This window comes from Lolium perenne, chromosome 7 (genome assembly GCF_019359855.2).
Source record: "Lolium perenne isolate Kyuss_39 chromosome 7, Kyuss_2.0, whole genome shotgun sequence".
In the NCBI taxonomy this organism is placed as follows: domain Eukaryota; kingdom Viridiplantae; phylum Streptophyta; class Magnoliopsida; order Poales; family Poaceae; genus Lolium; species Lolium perenne.
In genome coordinates this window covers 255,756,223-255,768,193 of record NC_067250.2, presented here as the reverse complement: position 1 = coordinate 255,768,193, position 11,971 = coordinate 255,756,223, and the positions used below count along the sequence as shown (strand labels likewise).

Here is an 11,971-nt window from a genome sequence, read left to right as displayed (position 1 = left end):
AGCCTTGTTTACCTTAGCAAGAGGCTCAGCATTTTGTGCCTCTATCATGTCAAGCAACTCCCTAACACGATCCTATTGTTTGGCTAAAGCATCTCCGGTAAGCGATTCACACAGCTCTACTGCAGCCCTAGCAGCTTTTATGGTTTTATCCGGGCTACTGTACTTAGGTTTCTCTACCATGCTCAAAGATACAGAGGTACTCTTTCCGGCAAGAATTTCCTTACGCAGATCATGATCTAGATTGCGAGCTCTAAGCCGGTTTTCCGGTACCCTGGCAGCCTGAGCGCTAACAGAAGCAAAGCCATGGGCAGCGTTATACTCACGTAGGGTTAGGTTCAGCTCGCGCTGCGCCCGGATGATGTCCGCGCCTGCGGAGAGCAGCTTCTGTTGTTGCGCCTCCAGCTCCGCCTGAGCCGCTGCCGGGTCGATGTTCTGCGCGAGTGGCGTCGCCAGCACGTTCATGGCCGCTTGGAGAGGAGTCTCTGGTGGCGCTGCAGATGCACCCGCAACCACTTGGTCGCGCTCGGTGGGCGGCTTGGCCGTGCGCGTGGACTTCGTCGGCCCTGCGCCTTCCGTCGCAGGTCCTTGGCGTCGCCCGCGCCAACGACCAGCACCTCGACGCTGCCGGCGGCGCGGCCGCGGCGCAGCGCAGACCTTGGCGGGTCCGGAGCCACCAGCACCGGCGAGAGGCACTGGCGCTCAGGAACGGTGCCGTAGTAGACGCGGAGGCTCCCGAACTCGATGACGCGGCCGTTCTTGGGGAACTTACCTCCATTGGCGAAGCAACCAGCGTTGTCGTTCATGAAGTCCATGTCGTGGATGCGTTCGACGAGCGCGGTGACGACACGCTCGCCGGCAACGGTGAGGAGGCCCGCCCGAATATGAACTCCAGCAAGCGCAGCTGCTGGCCCCACTGTGGGCGCCAACTGTCGTCGTGGTGAACAGACAGATGCCATGGGATGGCTTAAGTTGGGGCCGAATGTGCACTAGAGGATTCGGGTGAGGGTTTTGGTATGGATGAAGAGGTTTCCGGATGGATTCCTCAAGAACTTGGCCTTGGCCAGAGGTAGAAGAAGAAGAACACAAGAGCTATTTCCTCCTCAGATCTTTCTATTCATTGATCATAAGAGGTTACAGGTTTCTGGGTACAGCATAACACATACCCGCGTATGGGTGTACCCCCTCTCCTTATATAGGGGAGAGGGTGGCTTACAGGGGAAGATACCCTAGGAAACCCTAATGGCATCTTTGACTAGACAAACTACTTTACAAAGCATCTTTAGCTACCGGCGTCACCGACATCTTTAATCAGGGAGGCTGACGTCCTCCGGTACTTTTTACGTCATCATCTGCTTTAGCGCCAGAGCTTCGTTTAAAGCTGAAGTGCTTCGCTCATCTTTGTCCTCTTGCTCTTGAGAGAATCTTTGACCAGTCTTGCCGACGTGCTACAGTGTTGCCCGTACCGGTACTCCGGTACCTTCTTAGCCAGCTCCGGTATACCCCTCCTAGGATACCAGTATAGATTCACTTAGCCAAAAGCTTAGCTTCACAGTCCGGAATAATATTTAAACCGGTATCTTGATGGCTCAAACCATCTGGTTTGGCATGCCTTTGGCATACCGGGGTTCATCCCCCCAACACCTTCCGCGCTCGTCCACCAACTACCACGGTGTGCGGCTCCCCCTCTCCGGCCGGTTGGGCGCCGAGATCATGCGCGGCGGCGAGCGGTTTTTAGCTCGGGATGTTCGACTCGGTCGAACTCGCCGCCCGCGCGTACGACGTCATGGTGTGGCGCTACGATGGTGCCACCGTGCCACGGAACTTCTTCGACGTCGACAACCTCGCGGCGGCCGAGTTCGTGGCACCGCCGTTCAGTGTTGTTACCCGGGCCGAGGAGCGCGCCGTCCGCCGGGAATACATGCGGATGTCCATCCGGAACCGCGATGAGGCGGAGATGGCCGCCTTCCGTTCGGCGCATCCGCAGCACGTCGCAGAGGAGCTCGAGTTCTACGCGCAACTGGCGGTGCAGCGAGCTGCAGTGGCCGCCTCTCGTCCGTCTTCATCCTCGGTGCTGCCTCCCACTATCGTAGTTGATGATAGCTCTGACGACGACGATCCCGATTGGATCGATAAGCTGGTCGCGGAGATGGAGGCGGAGGAAGCCGCCTAGAAGGCTACGGAGGACCCCGATTGGTACGACAAGATGGTCGCGGAGATGGAGGCCGAGGATGCCGCAGAGGAAGCCGCCAAGAAAGCCACGGAGGATGGCGATAGCTCCGATTTCGATGAGGACTTCTGGGTTAAAACCCTAGATTTCGACGATCCGATGAACTATCTACCTAGTGTCAGTGTCTACCGATGAACTATCTACCTAGTGTGAGTGTCAGTATCTACCGATGAACTATCTACCTAGTGTTAAGATCAGTGTCTACCCATGAACAATTGTGATATATCATGAATGATTTTAAGGATTTGAGGATTCTACTCTTTACCCTCAGTTCTCACTTTTAAGAGTTTGAGGGTTCTAGTCTTTGCCCCTATTTTTCACCTCTCAAAAGTACCAAAAAATGCTCATTCTCAATCCTTAAACTGCTTTGAAGATTTGAGAGTTTAAGGGCTCTACTAGTGATACTCTAACGCCTCTACTCTCTCAACTTTGACGAGCTACCGGAATAAATACATTATTCATCATTGAGTTGCCCTAATATGTAGTGTATATACCAGTTTCTATTAGAGATTTCTATTTTCGTGCCCTCATGTCCTTAGTTGTACTCAGTTTTCCCCAGCCCCTTAGTTTTTCCTCAGTTTTCCCCTCCTGTAGTTTGAAACACTCACAAGTGCTGGAACGGCCGGTAGCCGTCAGGTCAGAGGCCTTGACTGTTAGTCTGACCGGGTGGGGCTGCATAGGGGCAGCTCCTCCCTGACCGTCTCGTGCTGACGAGTAGGGTCAGGAGACACATCGGAGCAGCCATCCATCTATCGCTGACGTGTGGGCCGTTTTATTTCATGATTTTATAGGTGGTGCTGCCAATGACAAATGGGGCCGCTCTATAGGGCTGCCGCAGCCAATGACCAGTGGGGTCATCTATTTTTCAGGAAAAGACATATATTGCCGCTCTGTGGGGCTGCCTCAGCCAATGACCAGTGGGGTCGTCTATTTATTTTTAGAAAATCATATATTGCTGCTTTGTGGGGCCTCCGCAGCCAATGACCAGTGGGGTCATTTATTTTTCAGGAAAAGACATATATTGCCGCTCCGTGGGGCTGCCGCAGCCAATGACCAGTGGGTTCGTCTATTTATTTATCATATATTGCCGCTCTGTGGGGCCTCCGCAGCCAATGACCAGTGGGGTCATCTATTTTTCAGGAAAAGACATATATTGCCGCTCTGTGGGGCTGCCGCGGCCAATGACCAGTGGGGTCGTCTATTTAATTTTTCTTAAGCTAGACCCATCAGGTGACTATTTTCACAGCTTAATCTAAAGTGAATTTTATGCTAAACATGCTGCAACCTAATGCTGTGTATCTCATTAGTCACCGGAGAACCGCTGGCAGCTTGTTCCCCACCCTCGGACGGAGCAGCCATCGTCGGCGCCTCGTCACGCCACCGGCTCTATCCCCCAGCGGCGTCAGACGGACTGCGGCGGTGCACGTCAACCACGGCTCCAACACTTGTTTCGTCCGCACGCATTGTACCCACCGCAGGAAAGTCCGCCGCAAGCAGATCCGCCGCCCACGACGACCGGGATTTGTTCCACCGCTTGGTAAGACCTCCGCTTCTGCCTCCACCACCCCCTAATCGATTCGGTTCCCGTAATTTATTGGAGTTTGCAGGTGCGAAATAGTCCTCAATGTCTGGTCGTAGCGGGTACACCGGCGAGGGTGGGGATTCGATCATGTCGTGGCCACGTTCTACTTCTCCTACCTCGTCAGAAGTGCAGGTATCTAGCTTCTGCTCTCTGTACTACCATTTAATTTGAAGAGCCACCATTGCCTGTTGGAGTGATTTCAGTTGTTCTTTTTTTCATTATTGTTACAGTTAGCCAGGCAAGCTGATGATCCATGGTACATTGCATACCAAGATGAATCAACCCAGTGGTGTAGCCATAGGATGGATTTGGAGGAGAAGGTGGCCAATTTAGGTGATTAATTGGCCCGTAAAAACCTGATGATATTCGAGCTGAAGCATACTGTGGAGCAAGAAAAGAAGAATTCAGAGCTTATTCGCAAGGAGAAGTTGAGAGTTGAGACAGATCTTGCCATATTTGATCAAGTGGTAGAAAATCTAGAACATGAACTTCAAGCGATGGGAGAGGAGAAAAGTAGATTCATCTGGGCAGTTTTATTAGTTGTCATCCCTGTCCTAGCAGTTATGTGGTTGTGGTAGACGATTTAGATAGTATAGAATTGTTATTCAGTAGATGGCTCGAACCACTGTATTTTGTTGTGGCTCTAACCACTGTATTTTGGCGTACAATTTCCTAGTTGTGCTAAGTAATGCGCGCGATGATTTTAGCATGTACCAGCCTCTTGGATCAAATACATATCAAGTTGGGATAGAATTCAAATCATACATACGGATGTACATGCACACATCAAGAACATGGAGAAGCTTTTTTTAAGACGGAGGTAGTAGATCGAACAATTTTACCCCAGTTGAAACTGAAAAATACAAATTTATCATAATTTATCCCAATTTGCGTCGTCGAACACGGCCGCACAGCGATGGGCAAGAAGGGCCGGGACGACGGGCGGCTGAGGGGTGGTCATCTGCGCCATCCGCCGTCGAAGCGATGTTGTAGGTGATGGCTTCAATGTTCGTGGCATCGATGACCACTATCGGCACTGCCGCTGTCTTGGTGTACTTCATCAGCGACAGATCTGCGGAGGGCTGGATCGCCGGCTTCGCAGCGTGGTTGTAGACGTTGACTTCAATCGTCTTGGCATCGCTCGGCGCCGGAAGAGAGACATCAACAGGCTCCAACATTGAAGGCTGGATCTGCGCCGTCGAAGCGATGTTGTAGGTGATGGCTTCAATGTTCGTGGCATCGATGACCACTGTCGGCACGGCCGCCGTCTTGGTGTCCTTCATCAGCAACGGATCTGAGGAGGGCAACGGAAGTGAGACATCAACAAGCTCCGACATTGAAGGCTGTATCGGCGGCCATCGAAGCGATGTTGTAGGCGATGGCTTCAATGATCTTGCCATCGATGACCACTATCGGCACGACCGCCGTCTTGGTGTTCTTCATCATCAACAGATCTGAGAAGAGAAACGAAAGTGAGACAGAGAGAGACATTTCAACTATTTCTGAGGGTTAGATCCTCACCGGCACTCTTAGATCCACGCCGCCGCACGGTTAGATCCGCGCCGCCGCACGCCGCCGCACGCACGGTTAGATCCGCGCCGCCGCGACTGATACGTCCCAAACGTATTTATAATTTCTTATGTTCCATGCTACTTTTATGATGATACTCACATGTTTTATACACATTATATGTCATTATTATGCATTTTCCGGCACTAACCTATTGACGAGATGCCGAAGAGCCAGTTGCTGTTTTCTGCTGTTTTTGGTTTCAGAAATCCTAGTAAGGAAATATTCTCGGAATTGGACGAAATCAACGCCCAGGGTCCTATTTTTGCACGAAGCTTCCAGAAGTCCGAGGGAGAGACGAAGTGGGGCCACGAGGCGCCGCCACAACAGGGCGGTGCGGCCAGCAAGGGGCCCGCGCGGCCCTATTTTGTGGGGCCCCCGTGGCACCTCCTGACCTGCCCTTCCGCCTTCTTAAAGCCTTCGTCGCGAAACCCCCTGTACCGAGAGCCACGATACGGAAAACCTTCCAGAGACGCCGCCGCCGCCAATCCCATCTCGGGGGATTCAGGAGATCGCCTCCGGCACCCTGCCGGAGAGGGGAATCATCTCCCGGAGGTCTCTTCATCGCCATGATCGCCTCCGGATCGATGTGTGAGTAGTCCACCCCTGGACTATGGGTCCATAGCAGTAGCTAGATGGTCGTCTTCTCCTCATTGTGCTATCATGTTAGATCTTGTGAGCTGCCTATCATGATCAAGATAATCTATCTATAATCCTTCATGTTGTGTTTGTTGGGATCCGATGAATATTGAATACTATGTCAAGTTGATTATCAATCTATCATATATGTTATTTATGTTCTTGCATGCTCTCCGTTGCTAGTAGAGGCTCTGGCCAAGTTGATACTTGTGACTTCAAGAGGGAGTATTTATGCTCGATAGTGGGTTCATGCCTCCATTAAATCTGGGACAGTGACAGAAAGTTCTAAGGTTGTGGATGTGCTGTTGCCACTAGGGATAAAACATCGATGCTTTGTCTAAGGATATTTGTGTTGATTACATTACGCACCATACTTAATGCAATTGTCTGTTGTTTACAACTTAATACTGGAGGGGGTTCGGATGATAACCTGAAAGTGGACTTTTTAGGCATAGATGCATGCTGGATAGCGGTCTATGTACTTTGTCGTAATGCCCTGATTAAATCTCATAGTACTCATCATGATATATGTATGTGCATTGTTATGCCTTCTTTATTTGTCAATTGCCCAACTGTAATTTGTTCACCCAACATCTGATATCTTATGGGAGAGACACCACTAGTGATCTGTGGACCCCGGTCCTATTCTTTACATCTGAAATACAATCTACTGCAATTGTTCTTTACTGTTCTTCGCAAACAAACATCATCATCCACACTATACATCTAATCCTTTGTTTACAGCAAGCCGGTGAGATTGACAACCTCACTGTTACGTTGGGGCAAAGTTCTGTGATTGTGTTGTGCAGGTTCCACGTTGGCGCCGGAATCCCTGGTGTTGCGCCGCACTACACTCCTCCGCCATCAACCTTCAACTTGCTTCTTGACTCCTACTGGTTCGATTAAACCTTGGTTTCTTACTGAGGGAAACTTGCTGCTGTGCGCATCACACCTTCCTCTTGGGGTTCCCAACGGACGTGTCAACTACACGCATCAGCGACCGCCGGAGTAAGAGAGGAAATAGGAGAGACGAAGATGCGACTGGAATATGCGACTGCCAGGGTTGGTAGGTATGTGCTCTGCTCTTCTCTCCGTATGCGTCCATCGTGGTAGAGAGAGATATACATGCCGTCCGATCATAAAAGATCGAACGGTGCAAGCGTTCGTTGAGCTTTCAACTAACCAAGATCCGTGTGACATACATCTCGACCAATCAGAGATCAGCCAGTGAGTACAAGTGAGGAAAACTGAGTAGAACTAAGAGGGGGAAAAGTGAGGAAATGTTTATCGAAAGGGCAAAACTGAGTACAACTGAGTAAAACAAGTGGGCCCAGAGGGGGAAAACTGAGTAACACTAAGTAAAACAGGGGCACCTAAATAATAAATGGACTAAGGGAAATTGAAGCTTTTGGCATAAAAATTGTAAAATTGTGTTATTTGAACTGTATAGTACATTTTGGCCGACGTGATATTGTTTGCAAGTCAAAGATACACAAGTGTGACAAATTTGGACTCATTTGGACAAAGTTTGTAAGCATAGTGGGTATTTGGGAGGTGTGTTGAGTAGAAAGCCATGCATCTTCATAGCTAGTAGCTCATGGACTAGGAAGTGGTTTTGAAGTTTTTGGCATAAAAACTTCATATCTCTGTATTTCCTTTTCCATTATTATTTCTCTAGGTTGTAGGTAACATAACAAGACTCCATGGGAAGGTTGCACCATGTTCAAGGGATCTCTACACCCTAAAAACCTAACCCTAAACCCTAGAGAAAATGATAAATGTGGCTTAAATGTTGCTTAACACATACATTCAAGGGATCCCTACATTCAAATTGTTCAATACAAAGGGAACCCCAATACAAAGGGAACCCCAATACAAATTGTTCATACAAATTCAAATTGTTCAATACAAAGGGATCATACAAATTCAAATTGTTCAATACAAAGGGATCCCCAATACAAAGGGATCATACAAATTCAAATTTTTCAATACAAAGGGATCCCCAATACAAAGGGATCATACAAATTCAAATTGTTCATAAAAATTAAAATTAGTCGTTCAGAATAAAATCTTTCTCTTGCTCCTGGTGTGATTCGCTGGGGCCACCACCTTACTCCGGGTAACCCTACCAGGGATATTACCGGTGTCTACCTTCCTTTTTCCCTCTTTCTTGTTCTTCTTCTTCTGCGAAGCTTGTGCTTTTTCTTCTGCAATCTGCTCTTCTAAGTTAGCACTCAGCTGGGCCCTATTAAATTCAAGGCAATCTCTCTCATAATGTTCCCTCTCCTCTAGACTCATCGGTTCAAGTAGCTCTCGATCCATCGGTTCAATTTCCTCATGTTGAATTGCTGCTTCAATCTCCTCATGCTGAATTGCTGCTTCAATCTCCTCATGTTGAATCGTTGCTTCAATCTCCTCATGCTGAATCGCTACTTCAATCTCCTCATGTTGAATCGCTGCTTCATTCTCCTCTGCATTTGCTGCTCCCGCCTGATCTTCCATTCTAAGAGCTGGGTCAACACCATTTTTACAAAGCCTAGCAATGTGTCCAGGGATTCCACAACGTTTGCACTTACGTCTTCGAATCGGTGCACCACCCTCTGCACTAGCTCTGATCCTATTCTTCCTCGGCCTACCTGCCGGTCTAGTCAAAACTGGAGAGTACAGTTTGAATCCTGGATCGACTGTCATCCATTGGTATTTTCCCAACAAGGTAGGAACATTCATAGCAGATGCAGCCCTAAATTTGGCAACAGAGAAATAATCTGACACATACTGATCAACTTCACCTTCTTCACCCCCTATAACACTCATGAAAAACAATGCATGTATGCAGGGTATCCCACGGATCTTCCATCCCCTACAATGGCATTTCCTATCAACCAAACTCACTGGATACCTCCACTGCATGGTTTTACTGTTAGTGTAGGTTACCTCAGCCTCCATTCCTTTTCTGACGCATTGCATCTTCAATTGTTTTGCCCTGTCATGCAAAGACTTAATCAAAGATGGGAGCATGAGATGGCCAGCAAATTGTGTGGATGCAATTCTTTGACGCAGATCGATCTTTATCATGATCATCTGCCTAATCTTATCAAATACTTGCCACAACATAAGCCCTTTCAATGACTTGACCTTTGAATTGAAACTCTCCGCAAGGTTACTTGTTACATAGTCTACCTTGCAAATTTCATTGAATTGGCTTCTTGACCACAGCCTACCATGATGTTCATCCAAGTACTCCTTCACCCCAGGTTTTTTGTTTATACAACACATTCAAATGAAACAGATGCTTCCTAGAGCTGCATGTGTATGAAGCTGGCCATAGGTTGTCAGTAAAAACTTTACCCTTGAATTTCTTTGTAAAATTCTGTACCAAGTGTCGCATACATTCCCTATGCTCCACTCCAGGGAATACTACTTCTACTGCACTCTCCAAACCTTTGCAAGCGTCTGTGTGGATAACAAGTCCTGTTGGATGACCTATAAGGTCGCGCAAATTCTGCAGAAACCAAGTCCAACTTTCCTCTGACTCAACCTCCAAAACTCCATAAGCAACAGGGAACATCCAACTGTGTCCATCAACTGCAGTAGCAGCAACTAGCTGTCCTTTAAACCTGCCATGAAAAGCTGTTGCATCCACGGCCAAATAAGGCCTGCAACCATCCAGAAAGCCTTTCCAGCAAGCTTTGAAACAAACAAAAGCCCTTCTAAAACATTCCTTGTGCATTACCTTCCCGCTTTTCATTTTGTAGGGAACTGTATGCTTGTCTATCGCTACAACACTGCCTGGACTAGCCATCTCCACTTCAGCTTTGAAAGTTTAAAGCAACTGAAAGCTTTCATTCCATGGACCATTGATCTTGTCAAGAGCCATTTCCTTTGCATAGAACATCCTCATGTAAGGTACTTTTATTTGAAACTTCTCAACAATCTTTTTCTGGAGTGCTGTTGGACCAAGTGAAGGAGTTTCTCTCAGCCAATCTAGGATTCTATCTGCCAACCACCTAGTCTTCGCTAGCTTTATTTTCACCTCTGGCTCTCCCCCTCGAGGTGGACACCTATGGACCTCCTCATTCTTCTTTATCTGAAACATAATGATAAGGGATGTCAGTAACAGTTAACAAATTTTACACCGTGATCTAAAATACACAACTGGTTGGCATAGTACCTGAACCAAGCTGCTTATGCGCATTGTGGATGCATGCAACCTCCACCTACACCTCTTGTATGGGCATTTAACTGTGAACCTACCTGGCTCACTTTTAGTAACCTCATAATTATTCTTAGAGAGAAGGTAATATGTAGTAATTGCATTACGTCAGTCCTTCATCGTTTCAAATACGGTGCCTGCTGCAAGCTGAGGATCCTCCCTGTTCGACTCAATTGTTGGCAAATCATCACCTTCGTAATCAGCTAAAACGAGGTTGTCATTGTTCTCATTCCTCTCTTCATCATCAGTGTCATTAAATCTGGCACAAAAAGCAATATCTTCCATGTATTGATCCTCCATTGCCCGCTTACTGCATCGATCTACCAATTCAGGAAACATCAACTCATCCTCATCATCTTCAGGAGACTGATCCCCAATCTCTGCATCGTCCTCCACATCGACCACAGGAACGATCTGGCTACCACTAGCACTGGGGACAGATGTTGCTGTTGTGGACCTACAAGGAGCGTCGTGGCGCACACTATTAGCAGAGGCAGTAGCAGTAGAGAGACATGATGCCCGACCACCTGATGATGCCCCAGCACCAGATGATGCCTGGCCCCTGTCCACATGGATACGAATTTTACCGAACCGGCAAGAAGCATTCAAAGCAAAAAAAGAATTCTCAGATCGTCTTCGGAAATTAGTGGAACAAATCTTCGCTCCGGGCTGTTGAAATATTCGAAATGAACTGCATCGAAAGAGCTCCAGGTGTACTTATCGTAGATGTTAGCTTTGAAATCCCTCAACGAGATGGTGGTTGCAACCACCGCAGGGAAGTAAAACCCATTCTTATAGCGTTTAGAATCACGCGTAAAGCTAGAATCCAGCCTAACCACCAGCCGAAAAGCTAGCGCTGGATCCATCCTATTCGAAAAGCAACGCAGTTAGTTGAGCAACAACGATTGGCGCTCAAAAATTGCCTACTGTTAATTCACATAGGCAGACGATGCTTACCCAGATGGAATCCATGTGTCCGATTTCCAATCTTCTCCGCGGCTGACGGGAATAGGCGGCACACCAGACAGAATTACAAAGAGGACAGGGGTAGATCCAGATCTAGTGGAGGCGGAGCCCTCTCCGCCTCCCGGGGGTGGTGGTGGGGGCGGGGCCAGCTCGGCGTCGGCCGACGCCATAAGGTAGGTGGGCAGGACGGCGTGGCGGCGGAGGGGCGGTGTGTGAGCTCCTCCGGTCTCGGGCGGAGGGGAAAACTTTGGGTCAGCTCTTCCAGTCAACAGTCAACACATTTCGAAAGCAACGGTCAAGTCAAAACCACCGCGGCTCCCTAGCCATCATCGGTAACGGAAGGCCTCTGACCAGACGGCAACCCTTCCGTCCGAGTGTCTGCGAGGGGTTTCAAACTAGAGGGAGGGGAAAACTGAGGAAAAGTTAAGAGACTGGGGAAAATTGAGTACAACTAACGAACCAGGGACACGAGAACAAAAAACCCTTTCTATTACTGCAAGATTTGCACCTTGATCTTTGCCCTATACGTGGATGTCAGTTTCGATTACAAGATTTGCACCTTGATCTTTATCGTTAGGGCATATGACTCACAAATCTCGTATTTGGGATTGGGAGTTGGGACTCTATTTGTTTGAGCTTCAATTTGCAGGAGAGCGTGGCTCGTGGTCGGTGCGGAGAAGCAGTTGATCTGCGGACCTAGTTCGCCCCTAGATCTAGCGGTACTAAGGACGACTTCTTTTGAGCTTAAGCCTGCTTATAGAAAATGGTGGGGGGA

The 11,971-nt window shown here is 48.4% G+C and overlaps 1 protein-coding gene across 1 annotated transcript; it reads left to right on the top strand.

Moving 5' to 3' along the window:
* Positions 1–1,741: 1,741 nt before the first annotated feature.
* LOC127315371 (uncharacterized) lies at positions 1,742–2,170 on the top strand. The gene has a single exon (XM_051345864.1). The coding sequence runs from the start codon at positions 1,742–1,744 to the stop codon at positions 2,168–2,170; it is 429 nt and encodes a 142-aa protein (XP_051201824.1).
* The last annotated feature ends 9,801 nt before the right edge of the window (positions 2,171–11,971 follow it).

Coding starts and splice junctions, on each gene's coding strand:
- LOC127315371 (XM_051345864.1), top strand. CDS start 1,742: ATGTTCGACTCGGTCGAACTCGCCGCCCGCGCGTACGACGTCATGGTG.